Source organism: Lissotriton helveticus, chromosome 6 (genome assembly GCF_964261635.1).
Source record: "Lissotriton helveticus chromosome 6, aLisHel1.1, whole genome shotgun sequence".
NCBI classification, from domain to species: Eukaryota; Metazoa; Chordata; class Amphibia; order Caudata; family Salamandridae; genus Lissotriton; species Lissotriton helveticus.
This window is the reverse complement of record NC_136067.1, coordinates 2,130,245,948-2,130,272,935: the sequence shown is the minus strand read 5'-3', so window position 1 is coordinate 2,130,272,935 and position 26,988 is coordinate 2,130,245,948. Positions and strand designations below refer to the sequence as shown.

Here is a 26,988-nt window from a genome sequence, read left to right as displayed (position 1 = left end):
ATTTCAAGCATACAGGAGCGCTACAAATTAATACAAAATATGATATGCATGATAAACAACCTGGTCGTGCTGTGCCTGCACTTAACAATGTTTTCCTTTACAGGTACTCCACTCTGAGGATCTGTAAGTAATAAGGTACCACCACACTCACAGCACACTTTAGCGTGTGTGCTAATACTTGCACCACTGTGGCTTTCCTTTTTCGCAACACACTTACTTTGGTCCTGACGAAAGTTTCTTTAACAAACCAGAAGGCTGAAACTAGTAGACCTAAAACCAAAAGGGATACAGAGGTACATTTCAAACCTCACATTGATCCCAATTATGTTTTTTCCCATTTCCTAGAACCCTTCCGTTAAAACTTTTATAAGGGTGATTCCTAGAGATATTTTGAACCTATAATTGCACTTCACATAGCACTTTACTTTTGTCACATTTACAAACAGCTCCGCTGTAATTCAGGAGTTGAAGCACAGCTGGATTGCATTAGGTGATCCAGCTAGGTCCCGATGATGAAGCATGCCACCTACTAGGTAGGTGGGTGAGGGGTTTGGGCAAAGAACCACAATCCCAAACCTGTTGAAGAATTTGTCCACATTGTTTATTGGCATAAAGAATGATGTTCAAAACCCACCGGTCCAATGTTATTGGTTGCCAGTTCTGGAGGAAATGAGCAACTCTGCCTCCCACTGATTACACAGGAGGAGAGGGGCAGTAGTCAGAGCCAGCAAGCCGCTATTGGCGTGTGGTGTTGTCTCTGCCCTGGCAACCTCGTCTTCCTCTGTTGTTCGACCGGGAGAAAGAAAACGAAGATTGGTTTTGCCGTGGACTGTAGTTAGGCCTGTATGATTGCAATTGAGAACCATATGAGGAGTAGCATTGTTGTTGATAACTTCCTCTATATGTCGAGGCACCTCTTCCTCTCGCTCCTCTGAATGGGAACTTGCGGTATTGCAGAGATCCTAAGGACTTTGCTGTTTCCGTATCTTTTTTGATATCCTGAAGCGCATTGTCAATATGTTTTCTAAATAGCGCTTCCCCATCAAAAGCCATATCCAAGATCTTGTTCTGGATTTCTGGGCGGAACCACGTGGCCCATAACCAGCCCTGTCGCCGCAGAACTGCTGCTCCAGCTAAGGACCGAAAAGCTGTTGTTGCAATATCCATTGCACAATCTATGATTTCCGCTGATGGAATTTCTCCTTCCTGAAGAATCCTTTTGGCCTCTTTCTTCCCTTCCTCTGGCAGTTGATCTAGATAGGGAAAAGGTCGCACCACATCTGGCGATCATATCGTACAAGAATAGCCAAATAATTAGCGGCTCTGACTAGCAACCTGGACATGGACGAAAATCTTTTACCTACATTGTCCAGATGCCTGCCCTCCCTATCTGGAGGAGTGGTAACTTTCTTTGTGCGGCCTGCGAGATAAGAGTCTGGCTTAGGTAGGCTGGTCAAACAGGCTGGGCTTCTCTCTGGAGCCTTATATTTTTTGTCCAGACGAGGTAGAACTGGAATAACCGTGGTTGGATTCTGCATAACCTTTAAGCCTTCGTCCCAAACATGGTCCACAATCGGAATTGACCTGACCAACTTCTCATAAGGCTCTTTAAAGTCATACACGAAGCACTCCGATTCCACCTTAGTCATGGGCAGTGCAAACCGCTTGGCGGCCCTTTCCATTAAATTATGGAAACCCCCCTATATCCACAGGGGGGGAATCAATAGGTGCCGGGGCAAGGGAAGCTGGATCTGGAATCACATAGTCATCCCACTCTGCATCTGGAATTGTGACATTTCCTTGGTCCTCATCAGAGGTGTCATCTTTTACGGCAGGCACAACAGGTGGAACGTCGAGCACCTCCCCCATTGTTGAGGCTGTGGTACTTGAGTGGTCACAGGATGAGCTTGAAGAATAAGATTACTCAATTCTCCTACTGCTACAGAAGGCTGTGTCGCAAATCTTCTCCTGTAATCCACTAGCATGGCCTGTGAGTCAGATAGTAAAGAAGACGGCATTTGAACCATCTCTTAATATTCTGGCTGAAATTGAGAGGGAGGACCATATTGCTCATAATCCTTATACTCTCCCTTGGAATCCATGTCCTGGCATTTAACGCTAACTTGAGAAGGGCTATCAGCATAGCCAAACGGTCCTTCTTCTTCCGATCCCTCTTCTTCCAGGAGAAGTGCAGGTGGTAACAGGGACACCCTCCTTGGCATGGTCATCTCTGGTGTAATCTGCCGTTTTTAAAGCAGGATTGAAGAAATGACCATCAACGACGCAGCTGTCGTCGACGTAGTCGTCTTCGATGCAGTCATCGTCGACGTTGGTGTCGTCGCACTCGTCGTTGACATAGACATCCTCATCAATGTCATCAACTATACATCTACCACTGGCGTTGACATCGTCGACAGAGCCCTGTGATAGAACCTCAACTCTCTTAACCTCACCACACTTCTTTTAGCCTCTCGTATCCCACTCTCACTTTTCCCGGCCTCACTTCTTTCTGTCCACCTCACATAGTTTCGCTTATGTTTCCCCTTCATGTTTCTCAGCCTCACCTTCCCCCAAACACTTCTTTCTAGCTCATTTCCTCTCAAACTCAAATCTCACAACCTCCTCTTTTCCAGCTCACTTCTTTTTGTATAACTTCTCTCAGCCTCTCTTCTCATAAATTCACTCCTGCCATGCTTTGGTCCCTCAACCCTCCCACATTGGTTCCATCAGCATTACTTCCTCCAATATCACTTCCATAGGACTTGCATCCTCTTTCCCAACATCAGTTGAAGCCTCATCACATCTCTCCAAACACCCTCTCTCCTAGTCTTACTTTCTTCCACCTCCGCACCCCTTCTGACCTCACCCAATCTTGTCCAGGCTCACATCTATTGATATCACCTATTCCATCCTCCACTCAACTCTCACAAATTTACCTTAGTTCTCTTTGCCCTTTGTCACTTCTCCCAGCCTTAATTTTCCTGTATTTGCCTGATAGGGTTTGTGAGGATACAGCATCCAGTCAACAAACATCTCACCTGTGTGTGACCCCCTAAGGGAATTGTTACCAGTTTCCTCTAAGCGATCACAAGGTATGAGGTTTTACAGTTTCTGAGAAAGAACATTGGGCAAAAGTCAAACTTCGTACAGGATAGAGGCTCATGGATGGAGGGAAGCTTGGCAAGGATGAGACTAAGGGTACATACTAGAAGTTAAAGTTCTACTTTCATTTTAAGGGGTCACTATGAGGTAATGAAAGGTAGTGACAGTAAAAAATCATAGTTTCCCCTTTGACTGACAATGCTTCATGCTTGCACCAGCTCTGTATGTATATGTCTGTAAATTATATATCTACAGTGAGAACCTATCCAAGGCAGCCGACATGTATCCCTCAGTTCCCTCGGGCTCATTTCCTTTTCCACACACTCCACTCTCTCTCTCTCTAATAAAGACCCCCCTCTGCCTCTAGGCAGTCAAGGTTGGCTCATGGTGTCCTTGGGCTTGTTACAGCCATCAGCATTGAAGGGGTGAGTGAGGTATGTTCTAACTACTTCCATTGCTATTCCACTGCTACTTTCGTTGATACTTTCCTTTGTACTTTCATTGGTACTTCCATTACTCTTCCATTGGTATTCCATTGGTACTTCCATTTGTACTTTCATTGGTACTTCCATTGGCTCTTTCGTTGGTACTTCCATTGATATTCCATTGGTACTTCCATTACTCTTCCATTGCTATTCCATTGGTACTTCCATTGGCTCTTTCGTTGGTACTTCCATTGTTTCATCCACTGCTATTCCATTGGTACTTTCGTTGATACTTTTATTTGTACTTCGATTACTCTTCCATTGGTACTTCCATTACTCTTCCATTGCAATTCCATTGGTACTTTCATTTGTACTTCCATTGGCTCTTTCGTTGATACTTCCATTGGTACTTTCGTTGATACTTTCATCGGTACTTACATTGGTGCTTACATTACTCTTCCATTACAATTCTATTGGTACATCCATTGGCTCTTTCGTTGATACTTTCATTGGTACTTTCGTTACTTTCATCAGTACTTCCATTGTTTCATCCATTGCGTTTCCATTGGTACTTTTGTTGATATTTCATTGGTACTTCCATTACTCTTCCATTGATACTTTCATTGGTACTTCCATTGGCTCTTTCATTGGTACTTCCATTGGCTCTTTCGTTGGTACTTCCATTGCCTCTTTTGTTGGTACTTCCATTGTTTCATCCATTGCTATTCCATTGGTACTTTCGTTTATACTTCCATTGCTATTCCATTGGTATTTTCAATGGTACTGTGATTGGTACTTATTGGCTCTTTCGTAGGTACTTTCGTTGGTTCTTCCCTTGCTATTCCATTGGTACTTCCATTGCTATTCCATTAGTACTTTCATTGGTACTTATTGGCTCTTTCTGAGGTACTTTCATTGGTTCTTCCATTGCTATTCCATTGGTACTTCCATTTTTTCATCCATTGGTACTTTTGTTGTTACTTTCATCGGTACTTCCATTGTTTCATTCATTGCTGTTCCATTGCTACTTTCGTTGATACTTTCATTGGTACTTCCATTGGCTCTTTTGTTGGTACTACCATTATCTCTTTCGTTGGTACTTTCATCAGTACTTCCATTGGCTCTTTCATTGGTACTTCCATTGTTTAATCCACTGGTACTTTTGTTGATACTTTCATCGATAGTTCCATTGGTACTGTGCCTCCTCTAATCATTGCACTTATTGTTTCTCTCTCCTTCACCTAGCGGCACAGCCTGTGCTAAGAAAGGCACCATTTAAAAAGTCCAATGGGCCTCGAGAAAAATAATTGACTCTGGATCCGTGTCCCTCTCTCTCTCCTACTCCCTCCCTGGGTTTCTGTGTTGGCACTGTACACTTTAGAGTTGTCCCAGGGTTCAGGGGAAGGAAGGGACGGGCACGCCACCCATACTTAAACAGCACCTCTTTTAAATACATATTTCTAAGTCTCACCTCATCGATATGAGCTGTACTCTGTTCCTTCTGCCCCCCCATCATCGTATTCACTTCTACTGACCTCAACTCTTTCATCTTTACCTCATTCTCCCAACCATGTCGCAAAGTTGCATGCCATCTATCACAACCTCCGATCTCCCCTGGCCTCGCCTCATCTCTCCCAGCCTCCATTCTCCATTCTCCTGACCTCACCTCATCTCTCCCAGTCTCACTTCTCCATTCCTCACCTCATCTCTTCCAGTCTCACTTATCCATTCCTCACCTCAGCTCTCCCTACCTCCTATCAGATTTCCTGGCCTCACCTCCTCATCTCTCCCTACCGCTTATCAGCTCTCCTGGCCTCACTGCCTCCTCTCCCCCCACCTCTTATCTTTTCTTCCGGCCTCACCTCATCTCTCCCTTTTATCATCTCTTCTAGCCTCTTATCTTTTCTGGCGGCATCTCATCTTTTCTCACCTCTTATATATCCCAGCATCACTTCTCCTGGCCTCTTCTCATCTCTCCCAGCCTCTTGTCTCAACTGGCCTAATTTCATCTCTACTAACCTCTTGTCTGTCTATCTCAGACTGACTTCTTCTGGCTCACCTCATCTCTCCCAGCCTCTCATCACCTCTCCCGGTCTAATCTCATCTCTCCCAACCTCTTGTCTTGCCCGACCTCCCTTCTCCTCACCTCACATAATTTCTCTTAACTTCTTATCTCTGATGGCCTCACTTCATCTCTTCCAACCTCTTATCTTTCCCTGGTTCACTTCAACTTCCCAACCTCTTATTCTCTACAGTCTCCCTTCTCCTGGCTTTACCTCATCTCTCCCAGTCTTACTTCTCCATTCATCATTTCATCTCTCCCAGCCTCTTGTCTTTCCTGGCCTCTCCTCTAATTTCTCTCAACCTCTCATCTCTCTCAGCCTCTCTTCTCTTTGCATCACCTCATCTCTCCCTATCTCTTATCTCTCCTGGCCTCACCTCATCTCACACAACCTCACTTCTCCTGGTCAAACCTCTTCCATACTCATGTCATTTCTCTGGAGCTCACTACTTCAGGCTACGCTTTCCTCCTTACTATTTCACTTCTCCTTGCCTCTTCACGCTTAACCTCATCTGTCCAAGTCTCATCGTCCTCCTCCCAACCTCACTTCATCTTTCCTGACTGCACCTCTCTTTCTCATCCAAGACTCTCCCAGCCACACCTTTCCTCTCACATTCACAGCCCTTCTCTCCCAGTCACTCTTCTACCAGCCTCATTTCTGCTGAAATCTCTTTTCTCAGCCTCACTTCTCCCAGCCGACAACTGTGATCCTCAGCAGGTCATCAATACTGAATCAACATTTTTGGGAATCATTAGACCCATGCGGGAAATGTATAGATTAGCATGAGTTGATAAACAGTTATACATAGTTTTGTATAAACACAGAAAAACAGTTTTAAAAGACAAACACATGTTAAATATATGACTAGTTAATTGTGACCTTCCAGAATTTGTCCACAGAATGATCAGTAACCCCCCAAAAGAGTGAGCTGCAGACAAAAGCAGGGAGAAATTGAAATTAGTTTGGCAAAATTTATTCCAGATTTTGCGTTAACCGTAATTTTCAAAATTCCTCAGAATTTAGCATTATGCGGGTTTGCTTAATTTTCACCCATGGGAGACTGTTAGAGCACAAAAATAGATCACAGAGAAAAAGTCAAGCTAGGTACATCAAACCCAATTTTATGCACAATGATATATAATATTGTGAATATCCTCAAAAGTTTGTAAACTTTCTCAAAAATATACATTTTGCACAATCATGTCCCAGACACGAGCCTGGTTGCAAATGTGCACTGCAGGGTACACTTCAGGAGGTGCTGTAAAACTTCTTTGTGGCCTGAAAGGATCAGGTTCTTTAAACAATCATGCAGGAGCCAGCTTCTGCCCCCATCATCTCCCCGCCCCCTATAATCCAACTCCAAGGGATCCCAGCAAGTTATTCCCCCAAAACTTGAAGAAGGTGGAAAGTATTCAGTGTAATAGTGTCAGACCATCCTTCTAGGGCACTCGTAATCTGGATCTTAATGTCAGTCCTCTAAGGAGTACTACTATTAAAGAGAATGTGCTACCTGCAACAGCCTACTAGATTAACGCTTGGTCATGGTCTTCAAACAGATAGAACCTTTGGATTGGGAGACAGTTGCAGCATTCTTGTACAGCAAGGCTTAACCTCAGTCCTCCAAGAGGCAGGAGTTTTCAGGTAGGGTCATAGAATTTGTACACAGAAAGACCTAAGATAACTTTTAGGGCAATATCAAAAAACACTCCAAGAAGGAGTCTGTCCTTCATGATTGTATGACTTCTAAGGTCTTTGCTGCCAGTGCAGAGCAGAAAGCATTCTCTCCCGCTCTACGGGAGCTCCAGATGAAGGGATTTGCAGATCACAGAATCTTTGCATGAGCCAGATGGATGGAGATGGGATTTCAAGGGCTGACCCACCAGGGATCAAAGCTGGAATTAGTTCTTGGTGTAACACTTCAGTCTGTTCTTGAAATAGTGTAGCTGCATTTTGAAAGTCACTTGCTCCCCGGTGTTAGTGCGGAAACCTCCATATCGCTTCATGTTTTCAACTCGAGAAGGATCTACCGGATCATTCCTTTTCTGATGTCCGACAGTGATATCCTTGCAGGATCCAACGAGTAAGGATCCCATTCCATCGATAAAAAACTCTGGAAAACAAAATAGAGGCGGTCAGAAGAGAGCCATAACATCGCTGGAGGCCAGAGTGAGGGAGGCAAAAAGAACAAGAGCTCTGGCACTGGTCCGACTGTGCTGGTGACCAAAACTAGTTATTGACTAGAACTCCAGTTTTGGACCTAAGATGTAGGCAACATGACACAGAATCCTACATAAAATAAGCTGTATTCATGTTCATCTGGCTTTTCTGTCTTTATTTACTTTTATTATCATCCAGAGATGATTAAGGCAGCTCTAAGACACCTTTCAAAGCGCTTTCTGCTTATACTGTTAGCTTAAGTCTGTACTGATAAGGAGAAAATTACTGACTTTTGGCGATTTTGCAAATTTTGGTCCCGGCTGGGATATTAAAATACTGATCATGCAGGTAAAAAAGGCCTGGTGGTAGCCCGTATTGTGGTAGTTACACTCGATCTGGGTGATGGCCACACAACAGACTGCTGTGGGCTGTGTCTTTTAGAGTACTCCGGAAGAGCTGATGACTGTGAAAAAGTGGTCTGTTAGTGTGGATTGAGGTCCACTACAAGTAATAAAGGACTTTCGTGTTAGGTGCAGTCTCAGGGTTCTTAAATGTAAGAACCCCTAGTAGCTGCGGCACAGAGCAGACAGGCTTAACTTAGAGAAAATGTGTAAGCATTTAGAAATAGCAAAACTGTTAAAAATGTAACAAATATTAACACAATAACAATTCTACTTCATTTTAAAAATAGATAATTTGTTTAACAAAATAATACCAAAGCAACCAAAAATACAACAAGTGGAACTGGAGATATGAATTTTCAAGAGATTTAAGTAAAAAGGAGGTGTTTGCCGATTGTAGCGTAGAAACTCTGTTGCCCCATTTTTAATAATACCAGCTAGAAGGGACATTAACGTTTATTTTTTCCACCTAGCCGGTATTTTTTGATCACTATTGCACATCTGACCCTACCACTCTCACTTTCTGCATTTTCAGATAGTAGTCACTTATCAGTGCTCTCGCGTCTTCGTAGGTCGTAGCACGCCCCGTCCCGCTGCAGGCAGGAAGAACCCGATGATGAAGCATGCCACGAAGGGCCCTTTTGGTGGGTGAGGGTTATTTTAACAAAGCTGTGTGCTTCCCTTAACACCAGGAAAGACACACTACGTAGGGTCTGGCAAGATACCTTCTTTCACATCCTGTACAGTGTGTATTTACTTTGTTTACTTTAAAGATGTGCTTGAGGAGAACGAATCCACCACTTGTTTTACCTCTCCACTCCCTCTTGTGTTTCTTTTGATATGTTTTGTGAGTGGCATGCAAATTGTAACACAAGGATTAGTTACTTACCTGTAATCCTAGTTCTCTTCCAGGGGTATCCTCAATAAAAGTCATAAGCACCTCAATATTCCCGCCCATGTGCGGGACCCCGGAAAACACATCATATATATGTAGCTCTACTTATATGTATATATACATATATAAACACATACAATGCAGTCCTCTCTGGAAATAAAAGCTGTACAATGCCATATCTTTGCACATAAAACATTCCAATAAAAGCAGGGAGAAAGAAAACCTTTGAAAACTACTTTATTATGGAGTAGAAAAGGTAATCCTGCAAGGAAAGTGAAAGCATTGTCAGCACATAGGCTGCATTGTAGAAGAAACAATTGAGTAGAAAGCTGAAAAGCTAACTCACATAAACAGTAACAGAAAACTGGCACCGTGCCTTTAAGGCAGCCATGACCCCTAGCTCCCATCATGCCTCAGGGGTGACAGTTAGGTCAGTTGTTCTTTGCGGATAACCGCAGACAATTTAAAAAAAATCGATATATATATTTCACATGATTACTTGCCCGGGGAGGCGGGTGGGTTGCTTATGACTTTGATGAGGATACACCTGGAAGAGAACTAGGATTACAGGTAAGTAACTAATCCTTCTCTTCCAGGGGATCCTCATCAATAGTCATAAGCACATGAATAGAATAGCAAGCCCATCCCCTCATCCTGCGGGCAAGTAGACAGAGAACTCTCCAGACATAAGAAAACCGGCATAAGGCGAACACAGACTCCGCAATTATCAACACTGGAACAGATTCCGAAATTATCAACACAAACCGATTCGGCAAGGAAGCTTGGCCCACTTGGGTATCTGCTCTGGAGTCTGAATCTAGGCAGTAATGCCTGGTAAATGTGTGTACCGATTTCCAAGTTGCAGCTTTGCAAATCTCGGACATCGGAACATTGTGCAGGAATGCCACCGTTGCCGCTTTACCCCTAGTAGGGTGAGATTTAGGAGAAGCGACCAAAGGTTTATTTGCCAACTGGTAAGATAACTATATACAAGACACTATCCATCTTGATATGGTTCTCTTAGAAGCAGCAAAACCGGTTCCAACAGAGCCATAGTTCACAAATAGTTGGTTAGACCTTCTTATAGATTTTGTTGCCTCCAAGTTAAATTTGAGAACCCGCTTGAGATCCAGCGAATGCAGAGACCTCTCAGCTGGAGTCGTAGGGTTTGGAAAGAAAGAAGGTAAAGAAATAGTCTGATTTACAGACACCACCTTTGGCAGAAAGGAAGGGTGGGTTTGCATAACCACCCTATTATGGTGGAAGACTGTATAGGGCTCTTTGGAGGATAGCGCTTGAATTTTGCTCACTCTGCGCGCAGAAGTGATTGCTACCCGAAACGCCACCTTCCATGTAAGGTGTTGCATTGAAGCCTTATGAATAGGTTCAAAGGGGGCCCCCATTAGTTTAGACAATATGAGTTTCAACTCCCAAGGAGGGGAAGGAGGTCTAACAGGGGGGTAAACCTTCTTTAGCCCCTGTAGGAAGTCCTTTACCACTTGTAGCTGGAAAAAAGAAGGTTGGTTATGAGATTTACGGTAAGCAGTAATGGCTGCCAAATGTACCTTTATGGAAGAATATTTCAATCCAGACTTGGCCAAATAGAGATGATGTCCTCCTGGCCAGTAATTGGACTTCAACCGTTCTGTCTACACCACAAGTAAAACCTTTTCCATTTCATAGAGTATGAAGATCTTGTGGAAGGTCTCCTTGACTCCCGTAGAATGTCCATGCAGTCTGCGGGGAGATTTAAGTGTCCGTACTGCAGGACTTCAGGAGTCATGCTGTTAAGCTGAGAGAAGGAAGGCAGGGATGCAAGATCTTCCCACCCCCCCCCCCCCCATCTTGGTTAGAAGGTCCAGCCTGCATGGAAGTCTCCGATGAAGGCGAATCGACAGCTGCAACAGATCCGGGTACCACCATTGGCGAGGCTATTAGGATCATCTTCATCCTGTACCTGAGGAGCTTTGCCGCTACCTTCGGAATGAGAGGGAGGGGAGGAAAGGCGTATGCAAACGTCCCTGACCAGTTTATCCAAAGTGCATTCCCCCCTCATTCCTGGTCGGTAGAACCTGGATGCAAAGGCGTGGCATTTTTTGTTTTTGTCGTCTGCGAAGAGGTCGATGGAAGGATGACCCCACTACCGAAAAATGTCTGCCACCACGTCGTTGTGAAGCACCCAGTCTCCTTGTCCTTGGAAGTGACTGAGCAAGTCCGCTCGAACATTCTGCTCTCCTGGCAGATGGACTGCCGCGATCGATCGGTTCCTGGCCAGTAGCCAGTGCCAAATCGCTTGGTCTTCGAGAGACAGAGGACGAGAACGTGTTCCACCTTGTTTGTTTAAATAGTACATGGTGGTTGTGTTGCCTGTTTGAATTAAAATTGAGTTTGATTGTATGGCAGGTTGAAAAGCCTTGAGAGCAAAGTGAACTGCTCTCAGCACGAGCATGTTGATATGGTAGGTTTGCTCTTTGGGTTACCATCTTCCCTGTGTCTGAAGGCAACCTAGATGTGTGCTACAACCCTGTAGAGAAGCGTCTGTGATCAGGGATTGCGCTGGCAGAGGCTGATGAAAAGGAACTCCCACCATGAGATTCTGTGGATGCATCCACCAGAGGATGGACTTCTTCGCACTGGGAGATTGTGTAATCCGATCGTTCCACTGCCCTAATGCTCGATTCCACTTGTCCCCTAGGTCCTGCTAAAGTGGCCTCATCCTCAACCTGGCGTTGGGAATAAGGAAGATGCAGGAGGCCATTGAGCCCAGCAGAGATGCCACCTGTCGTACTGAAGGCTGAGAAGCTTGAAGAATGGAGTTGCCTTTCACTGTCATTGATGACAGTCTGTTCGCCGAAGGAAACACTTTTCCCTAACGAGGAGTTGATAGTAGCCCCTAGATAGTGGATTGACTGTGTAGGTTTAAGGACCGACTTGTCCAGATTGACATGAAGTCCTAAACGGTGAAGTAGGTCTAGATACATGAGAAGGTGCTTCTGCAGTAGGAGTTGAGATGAGTCCTTTAGTAGCCAATCGTCCAGGTATGGATAGACGTGTAGGCCTTGATGATGTAAGAAGGCTGCTACTACAGCCATGCATTTCGTGAACACCCTTGGCGCTGACTTGAGACCAAAGGGTAAGACTTTGAACTGGTAGTGGTCTTTTCCTATTGTGAAACAAAGGAACTTGCGATGGCATGCCGTGATGGGGATGTGGAAGTATGCATCCTAAAGGCCTGTTTGTAAGTGTGGGAAAATTTGATGAATTTTTCTTTTTTGATGAATTTGTTCAGGAACCGAAGGTCTAATATGGGTCTGAACTTGTTCGGCTGGTCTCTTTTCCGGACAAGAAAGTATCTGGAGTAGACTCCCTTCCCTCTCTGCAATGGGGGGACCTCTTCTATTGCTTGCTTTACGAGAAGGGTCGATACCTCCTGACGCAGGAGAGCCAGATGATGCTGCTTGGATGTTACCGGAGGAGAGTCTTTTGGAGCCGTGCAGAAATGTAGCGCGTATCCATTGTTTAGTATATTTAGCACGCATTGTTGTTTTGTTATCCTGCGCCACTCTTGAGCGTAGTGCATGAAACTTCTTCCCACTGGAGTGCACAACGGTGCTGGAGGAAGCATTGACTCATTGCTTCCCTGCGGTTTTAGATGTGGAGGTGGATTGCTGCTGGTGTCCTCCTCTTCCCCTCGAGGAGCATCGGCCCTGGTACTGAGACTTCCCCTGCTTGCCTTGTGACCATTGAAGGGTTTGAACCCTCTGTTGGTTTCCTTTCTTATTAAAGGGCCTGTAATGCCTCCTGAAATCCTTCTTTTTCTCAAGGCCCTCCGCCTTCAGAGTGTCTAATTCCGCCTTCATTCTTCCCATTTCTTCATCTGTATGGGACTTAAACAGAGAGGCAGCTGAGAAGGGAAGATTCATTATGCGTTATTGTGCATCGGGCTTCAGAGCAGTTAGGCGTAACCAGGAGGAACGACATGCACAAATGCAATGTGCATAGGAGTGGGCTGCTATAGACACTCCATCCGCTGCAGTGCTTATGACTTGGTTTGATACCAGAGCACCCTCGTGAATGATCTCTGAGAAGTCCTGCTGATCTTCTTTCGGAAGCTTCTCTTTAAAGAGCTTCAAAGAATCCCACAGGGATCTGTCATATCGCCCTAACAGAGCTGCTGCGTTGGAAACTTGCAGTGAGGAGGCCGCGGAACCGCAGGCTTTCCGACCCCAAGTATCCTGAGCCTTACTATCCTTATCAGGAGGAACAGAAGAAGAGGATGCTACTGAATGTGTTTTCCTCGCTGCTGCAATTATCACTGAATCAGGGTGTGGATCTGATCTCAGGAAGAGAGGATCCGATGCAGCCATCTTGTACTACTTTAAAATTCTCGCAGGAGCCGCTTTGGCGGAGGCCGGTGTTAGAAAAACCTCCATTACCGGTTCGATGATCCCGGTACCAAAGGGAGCAGAGGCCTTGAAACAGATCTTTGATGCAAAGTCTCAAAGATGATGGATGTGGTCGTTTCTATAGTGGCTATGGTGATGTTCAACTTCTGTACTCCCCTAGAGAGCACATCATGGAAAGTATTGAGATCATCAATAGGAGAAATCCTGCTAAGCAGACTCTCTGTGAGGGTGAGAGAGTAATCCCTCTTTGAAGAATGTGTCGAGGATGACGACCAAGATGGTGTACGTCGCCTTTTACGATGGCCATGCGTAGACCTGCGCTCAGAGGATCTGCCCATTGCTCTCTGGTGCGAGAGTGAGGTGACTTGTCCATTTCTTGCACCAAATCGCTGTAACGGGGATCTATGTAAAGGGCTCGAATATTCAGCCACCCTTTGCGCAGCACCTGCCGACACTGGTTTCCAGAGATGCAGGGGTTGCATCCACCTGGGAGAGAGACGTACTGAAGGAGATCTCTGTCTCTCCGGAGAACTTCTTGTAGGAGAACCTACAGGCCCTTCAGAATGCCTGGATGCACTGCGAGAAGATGCAATTGTCGTGTGGGGAACTTCTGACAAAATGTGAAGAGCCCCCCCGGGTTCTTGAGCGGGACCTCCGTCGCGAAGAGCGATGAGACGTCGCAGGCGAGTGCCTAGACGTAGATCTGCTCTGTGTCACCATAATGGGAGAGACTTTGGAAGTGGAATGTCTCCGACGTCAGTCTTTCTGAATGCCTCGACGTCCAAATGAAATGACATTGAATGCTTGGAGCCTTCAGATCCTGCTCTTGAAGGTGAGAGTGTTCGTGATCTCCAGTTCGATGGAGAAAGACCTCCACGACGTCGAACGATGCCTCAACGCCGATTTTCCTGGTCTCGACGTCGAATGTGAAATAGGAGATCTAGACCTCTACGTCGAACGACGCCTCGAACATCGCCTCGACGCCGACGGAGATGGTACCTGTCTCGACGTCGAACGCCATCTGGATGACGTCGACGGAGAGGTATGCTTCGATGCCGGTTGCTGAACCAGCGACGGCGGAAGGGGACTTGACGTTGACAATCGCCTGGTTGACGATGACGGAGATTTATGCTTTAACTTCGATCGCTGGTGACTCTGCGACGACGGAGCCTGCCTCGACGTCGAATGCCACCTCGACGGCGATGACAGAGACCTGTCTCTCGACGTTGGGCGAGCCCGCACCAACGGAGTTCGCTGCCTCAACGTCGATCGTCGCCTGGTTGATGACAGCGGAGGCAATGACGTACCTGTGATCCTCGACGACAACCGGTCTTCTCTCGGCGGGCTCACCGTCGATGGCCTTCTTGTCGCCGTTTTAGCGACTGAAGAATAGATTTGAGGCGCCGAGCCCTACGCTAATAGAGGGCCTACTGGATTCTTACTTGTAGAAGGCCTCTCCTTTTCCTTCTTCAGTGGCAACCTGCCTCTTGAGGAAGATCTTCTCCCCTCTGCCAGTCCACAGATGCAAATCTTCTCTCTGTCCTTCAACGTTCTTCTGGACAGGTACTGGCAATGTTGGCAAGTGTGAGAATCATGGTCAGAAGGCAAACACAAAATACAGACTGGATGAGAGTCTGTTTTTGCCTTCTTTTTGCCACAGGAGGGGCAAGGATCAAAAAGGGAAGGCATTTCTGTGTGAAAAAAGATGCTCAAACCCCCAAAAAATACCTGAAAAGTACTTCAACACTTAAAATATGTCGAAGGAAACAGGTTTTACCACAAAAAAGAGAGACATTTTCTGACAAAAATCAGAAAAAAGTAGAGCTGTAGAAACCAGGGTCTGTCAGAAGGAGCCGGAAAGAACAACTGACCTAACTGTCACCCCTGAGGGGTTATGGCTGCCTTAAAGGCACGGTGCCAGTTTTCTGTTACTGTTTATGCGAGTTAGCTTTTCAGCTTTCTACACTGTTTCCTCTATAATGCAGCCTATGTGCTGACAATGCTTTCACCTTCCTTGCAGGATTACCTTTTCTACTGTATAATAAAGTAGTTTTCAAAGGTTTTGTCTCGGTTCTCTGGAATTCTTGAAGTCCAGCATTTCAAAGTCCCAGGTTTTCAGGGGTGATAGACAAGGCCAAGGGTCCCAGAACCTCAAGAACAGCATTTGGGGGAGGGGGGGTCAAGACTGACACCAGCAGCGGCCACCAGCAAGGTCCAGGCTCAGTAGGTCCTGGTCAATTGGGCAATTCAGGAAAAGCCCACTTGGAGCTTGATGTGGCCCTGTAGCTTGTACAGGAGTTCAGCCAACTGACCCTTGGAATACAGTTCCCCCTCAAGGGCACAGATGGTAGAAGGTCCAGCCCTTCAAGTCTTCTCACAGGTCTCAATAACAGGTTCAGTCCTTCTCTTTTTTCACAGGTTCTGAGTATTCCAAAGAAGGTGTCTTGGGGGTGCCACCTTTATGCTTGGGATTAGCTCGTGAGTGGGGGTGACCCTGGCCCTCCCTAACCAATTGGGTAAATGTTCCCAGTGGTAACCCTACTCACTTTGCATGTGCTCCTGTGCCTTACTGCAAACAATCCCCCTGTGCCCCCCACTCACTAAACCCAAGATGGAGAAATCCTTCTGCCCATTGTGCCATGGTGCCCACCAAGAGGTATTGGCAGGCCAATGTGCAGACCCCTCTGTGGCCACTCCAAACCAGTTCTGGGGGCAATTTTCCCTCACTGGGTTGGGTATTTGTGTGACTGGGAAGAGAGAGGAAGGGGCCTCTTTAGGGGTCATCTGACATTCCCATGTGACAGGGTAAGCCCCCTGAAGTAAATTAAGAGCCTAACTAATCTTCCTGCCACCGCAGCAAACATGCCTCCCCATACTCAAGACATTTCCTCTGTTCTGGGAGCAGTGTTCACACCACACCAGTGCTATTCAGCAGCAGGGGGACAGTTGGAGGCTAATGCAAATTAGCCTTTAGGAGCTTCAGGCACAGAACAAATACCATTCTAAGTGTCCCATTTCCTTAATTGTCATACAAAATTTGACTTCAACATTAAGTTGGACTTTTAATACATTTTAAAAATAGCTGTTTAGTCATTTTTCTAGCTGGACCATACCCTGAGATAGCATAATTAATATTCAATAATGCTCCCCAATAATACTCCGCAAAAGGAGGAAGAGGACGGGAGTGACGAGAACCACACAGAGTGCACCGCGATCGAGACCAGTGCTCCCGAGAGGGATAAGGAGTCTGGATCTCCCATCACCACGGCCCAGGAGAGTCGTGGGTTCAGGCAAGTGCCATCTGCTGGGTCTTTTTCCTTAAAGAGTTGGTAGGCAGGGCTGAGGGCCACGTCTCCTTAAACACTGTTAAGCCCCTCACCTAGGCACTGCACAAGTAGAGTACTGGTGGTGGAGCACTAATCCCTAACCCCCCTCCTCTTCACGAAAACAACAGCCTGAGTATATGTTTGTTGGTTTCCCTTGGATTTCTGCATCCCTTCTGAAGCGCTGTCCCAGAAGAGGACAACGAGAAGGACCAAGGAACACAAGGCCCAACAAGGACATTTGTTTTCCTATAATTTGTGACTACCAAGTCGCCTTGAAAGAGAAAGGGATACCAAGAATATTGAATAAACCCTGTAATGAGTGTATGAAATAAAGAGAAATACACCTAAAGAAAAGGAGTGGTAGTATCATCTGAGAGAAAGGTGGGGCACAAACGGTCAACCCCATCACAGAGACACACAATATCTACTGATGGAAAGCCACAAACGTTTGTTTGTGCTATAGGGTTTAATTTATCAACAATTCCAAATGGGATGAAAAATGTAGATTAACTATTAGTAATGAACTTCACTCAAGCATTCAAGTTCACAGAACCTACCATTATATGTTCTTGTCATTTTGTTTCAACAAACTTTACAAGGATGAGATCTTCCCTAAAATCATACTGTGGCATAAAAAAACAGAAAAAGGCTTGCCTAGAAGGAAGTGTGATGGCCTACTTACCACAAGATGGCAGCATGGTTCAAGAGCAGATGGTTGCACTTGGCAGTGGATCTTAGACACAAACACAGGGTGATCAGTACGGCAAATGATGTGACTGTCAAAGTGAAGGCCTTTGGGACTGATGTATGTCAATTAATGGAAAAGCAAAAACTGAGAAACCACATTGGAGGAATCCAAATCACGGAAAAACTATTTTAAGGAAAGACAAATTTAAAGAAATACAAATCCAAAAAAAATAAAGGAAGCATTTTAAAAATAAAGACAATTGATGGAAATATCTAAACTTACATTAAAATGTAGGGGTAGGGTGAAGTTTAGGGGGTCAGAGGCAGGCAATGTTTCTGAGTGATGAGAGGTTTTGAGGGGTATGGGATAGGTGGAGAGCAGACAGAAAGGAATGTTAACCTGTTAAGTGTGGGTGTCAGCCAATGGCCAACATTGGGGGGCACCTAAAGGCCATGCCTTCATACCAATAAGGGAGGGAGGGGCAATAAGCTATCTAGACACCAGGGTCATTTTGTTTTATTTATGCTCCATCCCTAAAAACTATAGTGACAGTCTTTCTGCGCCCCTTGGAGGAGCAGATGGGGTGATTCCGCAAGATCGCAGACATCCACAATAGCTTCAGCAACCAGCCCCCTCCCCCGACAGACACAGACACCTCAGACTCACCGCCCCCTAGCCACATCAAGCCCCTGCTTTCCTGGACCCACGTCAACAATGAAGACACCACCAAAGTCATGACCACCATCCACTCCGGTTCACCATCCGACCCCTGACCGCACCACATCTTCAACAATGCAAGCTCCAACATCGCACCCCATCTCCGCAAGATCATCAACAGCTCCTTTCCGGAGAGCTGGAAGCACGCCGAGATCAACGCCCTACTCAAGAAACCCAAAGCTGACGCCAAGGACCTCAAGAACGTCTGGCCCATCTCCCTGCTCCCGTTCGCGGCGAAAGTAATCAAGAAGATCGCCAGCAGGCAACTGACCTCCTTCCTCGACAAAAGCAACAACCTCCTGGACCCATCCAAACCGGATACTGCAGCAACCACAGCACATAAACAGCGCTCATCGCCGCCACCAACGACATCAGGGCCATGATGGACAGTAGAGAAACCACGGCCCTCATCCTCCTGGACCTCTCGGCCGCCTTTGACACTGTCTGCCACCACATGCTCAGCACACTCCTCCACAACGCAGGGATCTGCGACAAAGCACTGGACTCGACCACCTCTTTCCTCACCGGCAGAACCCAGAGGGTCTGCCTCCCCCCATTCCGCACTAAAGACACCATGATCATCTGCGGCGTACCCCAAGGATCGTCCCTCAGCCCGAAACTCTTCAACAGCTACATGGCATCACTCGCCAACATCGCCAGATCGCACAACCTCAACATCGTCTCTTACGCCGACACCCAGCTGACCCTCTCCCTCACCAAGGCCCCCACCACTGCCAAATCCAACCTCCACAAAGGAATGAAGGCCATCGCCGAATGGATGATGAACAGTTGCCTGAAACTGAACTCGGACAAGACTGAGGTCCTCATCATCGAATCCACCCCCTCTGCATGGGAGGACTCATGGTGACCTGCCGCACAGGGAGCTGCACTGACACCCACTAACCAGGCACGCAACCTGGGAGTCATCCTGGACTCCGCATTGTCTATGACCCAGCAAGTGAACACCGTCTCATCATCCTGCTCCAACACCCTCCGCATGCTCCGCAAGATCTACAGATGGATCCCAACCAGTACCAGAAGGACAGTCACCCAGGCCCTCGTCAGCAGCAGACTGGACTACGGCAACGCTCTCTACGCAGGAACCTCAGCCAAACTCCAACGCATACAGAACGCCTCTGCACGTCTCATCCTCGACATCCCCCGCTACAGCCACATCACAGCCCACCTGAGAGACCTGCACTGGCTCCCCGTCAACAAGAGGCTCACCTTCAAGCTCCTCACCCATGCTCACAAGGCTCGCCACAACACTGGACCAGTGTACCTCAACGAACGACTCACCTTCTACAGCCTGAACCGGCAGATTCTCTCCGCGGACCTCGCCCTCGCCACCGTCCTCCGCATCCGCTGAGCGACTGCCGGCGGCAGATCGTTCTCTCACCTCGCTTCTAAAACCTGGAACACTCTCCTCATCCACCTACGGCAGACACAGGACCTCATGGCCTTCAGGAGGCTCCTCAAGACCTGGCTGTTCGAGCAGTAGCAGCACCCCCGCTCCCCCGCACCTTGAGACCTTCACATGTAAGTAGTACGCTCTACAAATGTACTGATTGATTGATTAACTCTGAGCTGCCCCATCCCCCAGGGGACAGAAACCCCACTAAACACCAGGGAATGTTTTCTTTTTTTTTTTAAATATAGGGGTGGGGCAGCACACTATGGGCATAGCCATGCCCCATCCCAACAAAAGAGATAGTCGTTCTGCCTAGGGGGTTGGTGTTATTTACCATGATATACCGCCCCCAGGGGGGCAGAAAGCCCACTGGAAGCCAGGGAATGTTTTTGTTTTTTTGAATATAGGGTTGGGTCCTGCCCAGCATGGGCATGGATATACCCTACCCCAAGTAAATGGGAAAACAGTCTTTCTGTCTCCCTGGGGGGCAGATGGGGATAATTAACCCCAATCTGCTCCCCGGAGGTGGGGTGGTGCAGAAAGTTCACTAGATGCCAGATAATTCTTTCCAATAAATATATAGGGAGGGGTCCCCACCCTGGGCATGACCATTCCCCCACCCCAACTATGGGTTAGCGTGGCATTTGGGTGTCTCCCATAATTTAGATAGAATGGAGAATAACCTGTAGACACATTTTTAGCGTTATTATGTGCAAATTCTGCTGCCCATAAGTAATCAGACCAATCACCATCTTGTTTCAATCGAAATAACCTAAGATACTGTTCTAATTCCTGGTTTACTCTCTCGGTCTGGCCATCAATCTCGGGGTGGTAGCTAGTGGAGTATCTGGCATCAATTCCCAAACTGGTCAGAAAAGCCTTCCAAAACCTAGATAAAAATTGTGAACCTCGATCTGAGATAACAACTCGTGGAATACCATATAGCTTGACAATATGGGTACTGAAGAGGCTGGCTAATTGTTTGGCTGTGGGTACCCCTTTTAAGGCCATAAAATGTACCATTTTAGTGAAGGCATCCACTACAACCCAGATGGTATTATATCCTTGACTAGGGGGCAGGTCAACTATTAAGTCAGAAGTGATAGTGTGCCAGGGACCTGGGGGTGTGGGCAAAGGTTGTAACAAACCTTTAGGAGCCTGTCGTTCCGATTTTCCTTGAGCGCAGACCTCACATGCCTTGACATAATTCTCAATGTCAACTCCCATTCGTGGCCACCAATAGTGTCTTTTGATTAGTTCCTCTGTTTTGGATTCACCCTTATGTCCAGCTAGGAGGCTGTCATGACACTCAGTTGGGAAAGGAACACCTACTAAGTAATAGAGGAGGTATTCACATTCTCTATACATAAACCATAACCACATGAATAATAAAATACAAGAATGGATAGAATCAAATAAGAAGCAATATCCGATAATACATAGAAAAATTGTACAATTTATTCAAAACATAATATAGTCATAAAACAATTTATTAAAAATTCATTTTGACAAAACAATTTTTATGCAATTAAGACCAATTAAAAATGTGACAGATCACATGAAAGAACATAAAATTCTTGTTACGAAGTTGTCAACTTCGTAACAAGAATTTTATGTTCTTTCATGTGATCTGTCACATTTTTAATTGGTCTTAATGGCATAAAAATTGTTTTGTCAAAATGAATTTTTAATAAATTGTTTTATGACTATTATGTTTTGAATAAATTGTACAATTTTTTTTGTTTTGTCAAAATGAATTTTTAATAAATTGTTTTATGACTATATTATGTTTTGAATAAATTGTACAATTTTTCTATGTATTATCGGATATTGCTTCTTATTTGATTCTATCCATTCTTGTATTTTATTATTCATGTGGTTATGGTTTATGTATAGAGAATGTGAATACCCCCTCTATTACTTAGTAGGTGTTCCTTTCCCAACTGTGTGGCCAGATAGGGACTTCCCCATATTTTCTTACTTTACAGCTCCTTGTCCCTGATTGGATACAGAAGGAGACCTCCCTGTTTTTTGAAATATGTCATGACACTCGTACATTGCTTGATGTTGCAATTCTGTAGTAGGCAAATACAAGGCTCCATTGTGATATGGAAGTTGACTTTGAATCTCTCTGCCCGGTTCTTCTTGGACCCACTTTTGCATATCCTCTGGACTCATGATGTGAATAAGCTGCTCCTTCACAGACATGGGCGTGATAGCACAAACTATCTTTAAATCTGGTATAACGGTTTGACTTTCTTCTTGAGGCTTGATATTTGTTCCCAATCTGGACAAGGCATCCACCTTTCCATTCTGTGCTCCTGGTCGATAGGTAATTACAAAATCGTATTCCGAAAAGTACAATGACCACCTGAGTTGTCTAGGTGTCAGGGTTCTTGCGGATTTAAAAAATGTTAAATTCCGGTGATCTGTGAAGACCGTTACTTGGTGCCTACCTCCCATAAGATAATGTCGCCATTCTTTAAATGCATCCTTTATTGCCAGTAGCTCTTTTTCCGTAATCGTATAATTTACTTCTGCTGGCGTTAGTTTTCTTCATCTATAGGCCACCGGATGCAGTTGCCCAGTCTCCTTATGTCGTTGAGATAGAACTCCTCCAATAGCTTGGTCAGAAGCATCAGTTTCAACATAAAACGGTTCAGATGGATCTGCGTGCAAAAGTACCGGGGCTGAGGTGAAGCTCTTCTTTAACAACCTAAAGGCCTCTTCTGCTTCTTCGGTCCATTTGAAACCGACTCCTTTTTTGAGCAAGCTAGTAAGAGGCAGAATCTTCCACGAAAATTAATTGATAAATCTCCTGTAGAAATTGGCGAAGCCAATGAAGCTCTGTACCTCCTTAACACTAGTTGGAGACTTCCAGTCGACTACTGCTTGGATCTTTCTTTTGTCCATGTTCATTCCTGTTGGCGAAAGTACAAATCCCAAAAATTCCACCTCAGAGACATTGAACGCACATTTTTCCAACTTAACAAATAGTTGGTTTTCTCTGAGTTTTTGTAGAATGCTTCTCACTTGTTCTGGATGCTTGCTTTTGTCGTCAGAGTAAATTAAAATGTCGTCAATATATACGATTGCACATTGGTCAATGTACTCTCTGAGGATATCATTAATAAAATGTTGGAAGGCCGCCGGGGCATTACATAGACCATAGGGCATAACTTGATATTCAAATAATCCAAATCTTGTTCGGAAGGCCGTCTTCCATTCATCGCCCTCCCTCATTCTGATCAAATCGTACGCCCCTCTTAAGTCCAAATTTGTATAGATTTGGGCTCCATTTACTTGATCTAATAAGACCGAGATGAGGGGCAGTGCAGATCGGTTCTTCTTTGTGATTTTGTTTATTGCACGATAATCTATGCAGGTTCTCAGGTCCCCTTCCTTCTTCGGTACAAAGAACAAAGGCGAGGACACCGGTGATTGAGATGGCCGTATAAAACCGTTTGCCAAATATCTGTCCAAATATTATTTTAAATGCTCATGCTCCTTTTCGGTTAATCCATAAACTCTGCTACATGGTAAATTGACACCCGTTTCCAAATCAATTTTACAGTCATATGCTCGATGAGGTGGCAATTGTTCTGCTTCTTTTTCATCAAAAACATCAGCAAAATCTTGGTATTCTGATGGGAGCTCCTGAGAATTTATTATGCACACCGATGCTCCATTCGAACATAAGGCGTGAGCAGGGCTAATCTCACAACTTCTCTTGTTTTCTCCAAAGCAGTTCTCTTTACAGTAACCTGAGTCCATGGTTATTGTTCGCGTACTCCAATCTATGGTTGGGTTGTGTTCCGTTAACCATGGTAACCCTAAGATCAACTGGAACTGAGGTGCGTCGATCAAGTTGAATTGGATTGTCTCTTCATGGTCATCAAAAGAAATCGTTTGAACAGGTTGGGTGTGGCTAACAATGGGTCCCGATGAAAGATTAGTACCGTCGACAGCCCGTACTGGTTCAGACTTATTCTTTCGGATTGCTTGTAACCCAATTTTGACTGCAAATTTTAAATCACAAAAGTTTCCAGTAGCCCCGGAGCCTATCATTACCGAAACGTCCGTTAAGGTGATTTGTCGGAATTTTATTACTATCAAATGGGGAGAGGAGGATTGAAGGGTATTTGCCAACTGATGTTTCTTTGGAGTTGTGTCTTGATTTGCATCCACCTGTCCAACTCCTCCTACAAGTGGTGCTGCAAGTTTTCCTTCGGTTTAAATGATGTCTTTGGCTTCTTTGGGCAATTTGTTACAAAAATGTCCATTGAAAGCGCAATACATACACAGGTTTCCAGCCCTCCTTTTCTTCTTTCGTTAATGGACCCCTGATAGTTCCAATCTGCATTGGCTCTGGAGTAATTGAGTCTCTCCCGTTCGGTTATTCTCGACCCTTGCTCTGTCAAACCTTGACACAATCGTTTTAAAATCCTCTCTCTTTTCACCTCTTCTCTCACCTTGGCGAAAGTCGATCTCCAACACCAAGTCTAGTAATTCAGAAACTTCAGTTGGTCTGTTCGGTATTTGGGCATACTAGCCCAAATACCGAACAGACCAACTTTTAAGATCGTCCCGCAGACCACGATGGAACACTGCTGATCTTTTACTCTCTGGCCAGTTAGTTTCGACTACCAGCTTGTTAAACTGGGCCAGGTAAGCCACCAAATCTCGATTACCTTGACGCAGTTCTAATAACTCATTGTCAACGGCCTGAGAGATTCTTCGCCTATCGAACATTTGTAGAAACTGTTTCTTAAAGTTGTCATAATTTTGCAAAATGGGGTAATCTCTGGAAATTAATGGCATGGACCACGAGGCTGCGTCACCACTAAGGTATGACAAGGCAAATGCAACTCTGGACTGCGCATCTGGAAAAATGGAAGGACGGCACAAAGTGGAGTGAGCATTGGGTCAAAAATATCTGTGCTTTCTGGGGGTCTCCACTAAAACGTTCTGGACGGGCCAAAGGAATAACTGGGGACAAAGAATGGATTACTTGTGCTGTTAGTCTATTGGAACCTTCTGTTAGGCTACTCTCGTTCCCTTTTCCTGGATCTAATGGCTGCCCAACTCTCTGACCCAGCTCTGCTGTTTCTTTCCTGGACTTTAACACCTCTTGTCTAAGACTCTGATTATCTTCTCTAACGGCCACAAGTTCTTTTTGAATAGCGTCTAACAGGGTACCTAGAGTTTGTAAATTAATTCCCCCCCGCCATTCTGTTCGGGTGCAAGTATTCAACGTGGGCACTTCACTCTGTCAGAGTAGTAAGTGTAATCTTACCGGCAAGACTTGCACAGGAACAGAGATGCTAGTTCCCAACTCCCTTCCAGGAATGTTCCAGAATCAGTCTTTGAACCTGACTCTAAGAAACTCCCAGGGGGGAAAGGGGAGTGGATAAAATAATGAAGAAAATCAGAAGAGACTGCACTGGAACTGTTCTACAGCTTCTCTTGTTTTGTCTGACCCGCAGACTGTTCTTCAGAGATAACCTTAAAGTATTTTAAGAGACAACGTTAGCATAAACCCCCTCTACTCTATTCCCTACTCTCAATGTATCTATTCATACCTTTTGTCCCAGAGCTTTAGCTTCTCTTCTACTTGGTACGCTCTCTCTGTCTCTTCTCTTTCTTGAACGTGAGAACTATTAAGAAATGACAACTTACTCTTGTGTACTTCTCTTAACAGTTATATTCTCTCTATTTATTCTTTCTATTATTTCTCACCTTGTTATTATTGTAATCTCTCTTTATTAGCTTCCTAGTTCAAACTTCTTATTAATAATGTTCTCTCGCTCCTTCTCTCTTCTTATTTTAAATGCGACAACTGTCAAAATATAAAAACATTAATTCTTGTGTCTTTTCTCCTTCGGTCTATTACTATCTTTACTGATATTTGTTTCTCACCTTATGCCACAAATGTTCTTTCCTTAAGATTTTCCTGTCCTCTGAATGGCACTTATCTATCCTTATTCCTAAAATTATATAGCCTAACTAATTCCCTAACATCTTTTTAATTTCTAAACTAACAATGTTTGAAATGTATTACTAATTGTGTTCATCTATTCTATTCTTTAGCGCACTGTTTTTCTCCCTTATATTTCTCCAGGGATTCCTAGTATGTCTTTTCCAAAGGTAAGAATTAAAGTCTTTTAAGCATTCAGGTTTCTTTTCTCAATACATAATATTCACAGTCAACAATTCTCATTAGATTTTCGACAATTCACTTATCTTCTTTCTTCTCTTCTTTTTCTCTCAGAACGATAAAGACTGTTTCTCCGGATTCCAGGGATTCTCTGCCATGCAGGTAAGTCGAACGAATACCAGAAACTATGGAGAACGCGTACTTCACCAAACGCGTTAATTCTACTAATTACCTATTCTGTGAAGAGTTCCAAAAACGACACCTCAGGAACTCCGAAGATTCTCGACCGTCTCCGTCGATGACTTCAGTGAAGTGCGCAGCAATCTGTGCTCGCGCGCATCACCTCAAGTCCGACACCTGTGCAGAATCAGCAACTAGACCGCCAACCCACCGGCTGGAGGTTCTTTTCTTGGTATGATTGGTGCAACTTATTTCTGTGGGTTGAAACAGCACCCACAGTCTGTTTAGGGGTTTTGACAGGTGGGGGCCGTCCACCATGGGCATGGACATGGACATGTCCCACTCCAACTAAATGGCCGAACAGTCTTTCTGCCCACATGGGGGTGTAGATTGGAGGTAATTATGCCAGATCTCCCCCCTGGTGGGCATAAAGCCCACTCAAATTCAGGGCATCTTTTTTAAATATAGGTGTGGGGGTGCCCAGCATGGGCATTGCTATGCCGAATCCCAAGTAAATGGTGCAACAGTCTGTCTGCCCCCAAGGGAGCAGCCGCTGAGGCAAGATGGAGACCGTGACCCTCAAAATTGTGTAAACAGGAGCACATCGGGCGGAACAGCAATTTACCATCAAGCCCTGAGGATATAACACATTATCCATACAGGAGGACTCATCGCAGTCAGTGGGAGACGCACGTACCCCGTGGCAATAGTGACGAGCAGGGCCCGGCGGGAAGAGAAATCCAGAGAAGTGACCGCGACCATCCGACCAAATGAGACGGCCCGCAAATGACTGGTTTTAGATGAGATGCCGAGTATCACCAGAGGAACGGGATATTAGGAGACCCTTGAGCAGCAGTATATTGGAGATTAGCCATAGCACCAGTACATCAGGAAGAAGACGCCTGACCTTAAGATGGCGCTTTCCCCAGTGAATCCGAGTGACCCACAACGAGAAAACCTCAACAGGAAGCACTTACAGATATAAATAAAGCAGGTGCCCGAATTACAGCTCAAATTCCGTAATGCATTAATCAGCCCAAAAGGTCCGTGAGCACGGTCG

General features: G+C 45.3%; 1 protein-coding gene across 4 annotated transcripts in view; it reads right to left on the bottom strand.

Annotated features, from left to right (window-relative positions):
- The window catches only part of LOC144764106 (beta-1,4 N-acetylgalactosaminyltransferase 2-like), an 807,618-nt gene that overhangs the window by 13,212 nt on the left and 767,418 nt on the right, over positions 1-26,988 (bottom strand). For 3 of the 4 annotated variants that reach the window (XM_078650273.1, XM_078650275.1, XM_078650274.1), the window contains one exon: positions 6,539-7,700. The exons of the other annotated variant lie outside the window; for it this stretch is intronic. In XM_078650273.1, the coding sequence (XP_078506399.1) occupies positions 7,489-7,700 (212 nt within the window). In that variant the 3' untranslated portion in view covers positions 6,539-7,488. Of the gene's footprint in view, positions 1-6,538; positions 7,701-26,988 lie in introns of those variants that run through there. 4 annotated transcript variants of the gene reach the window in all.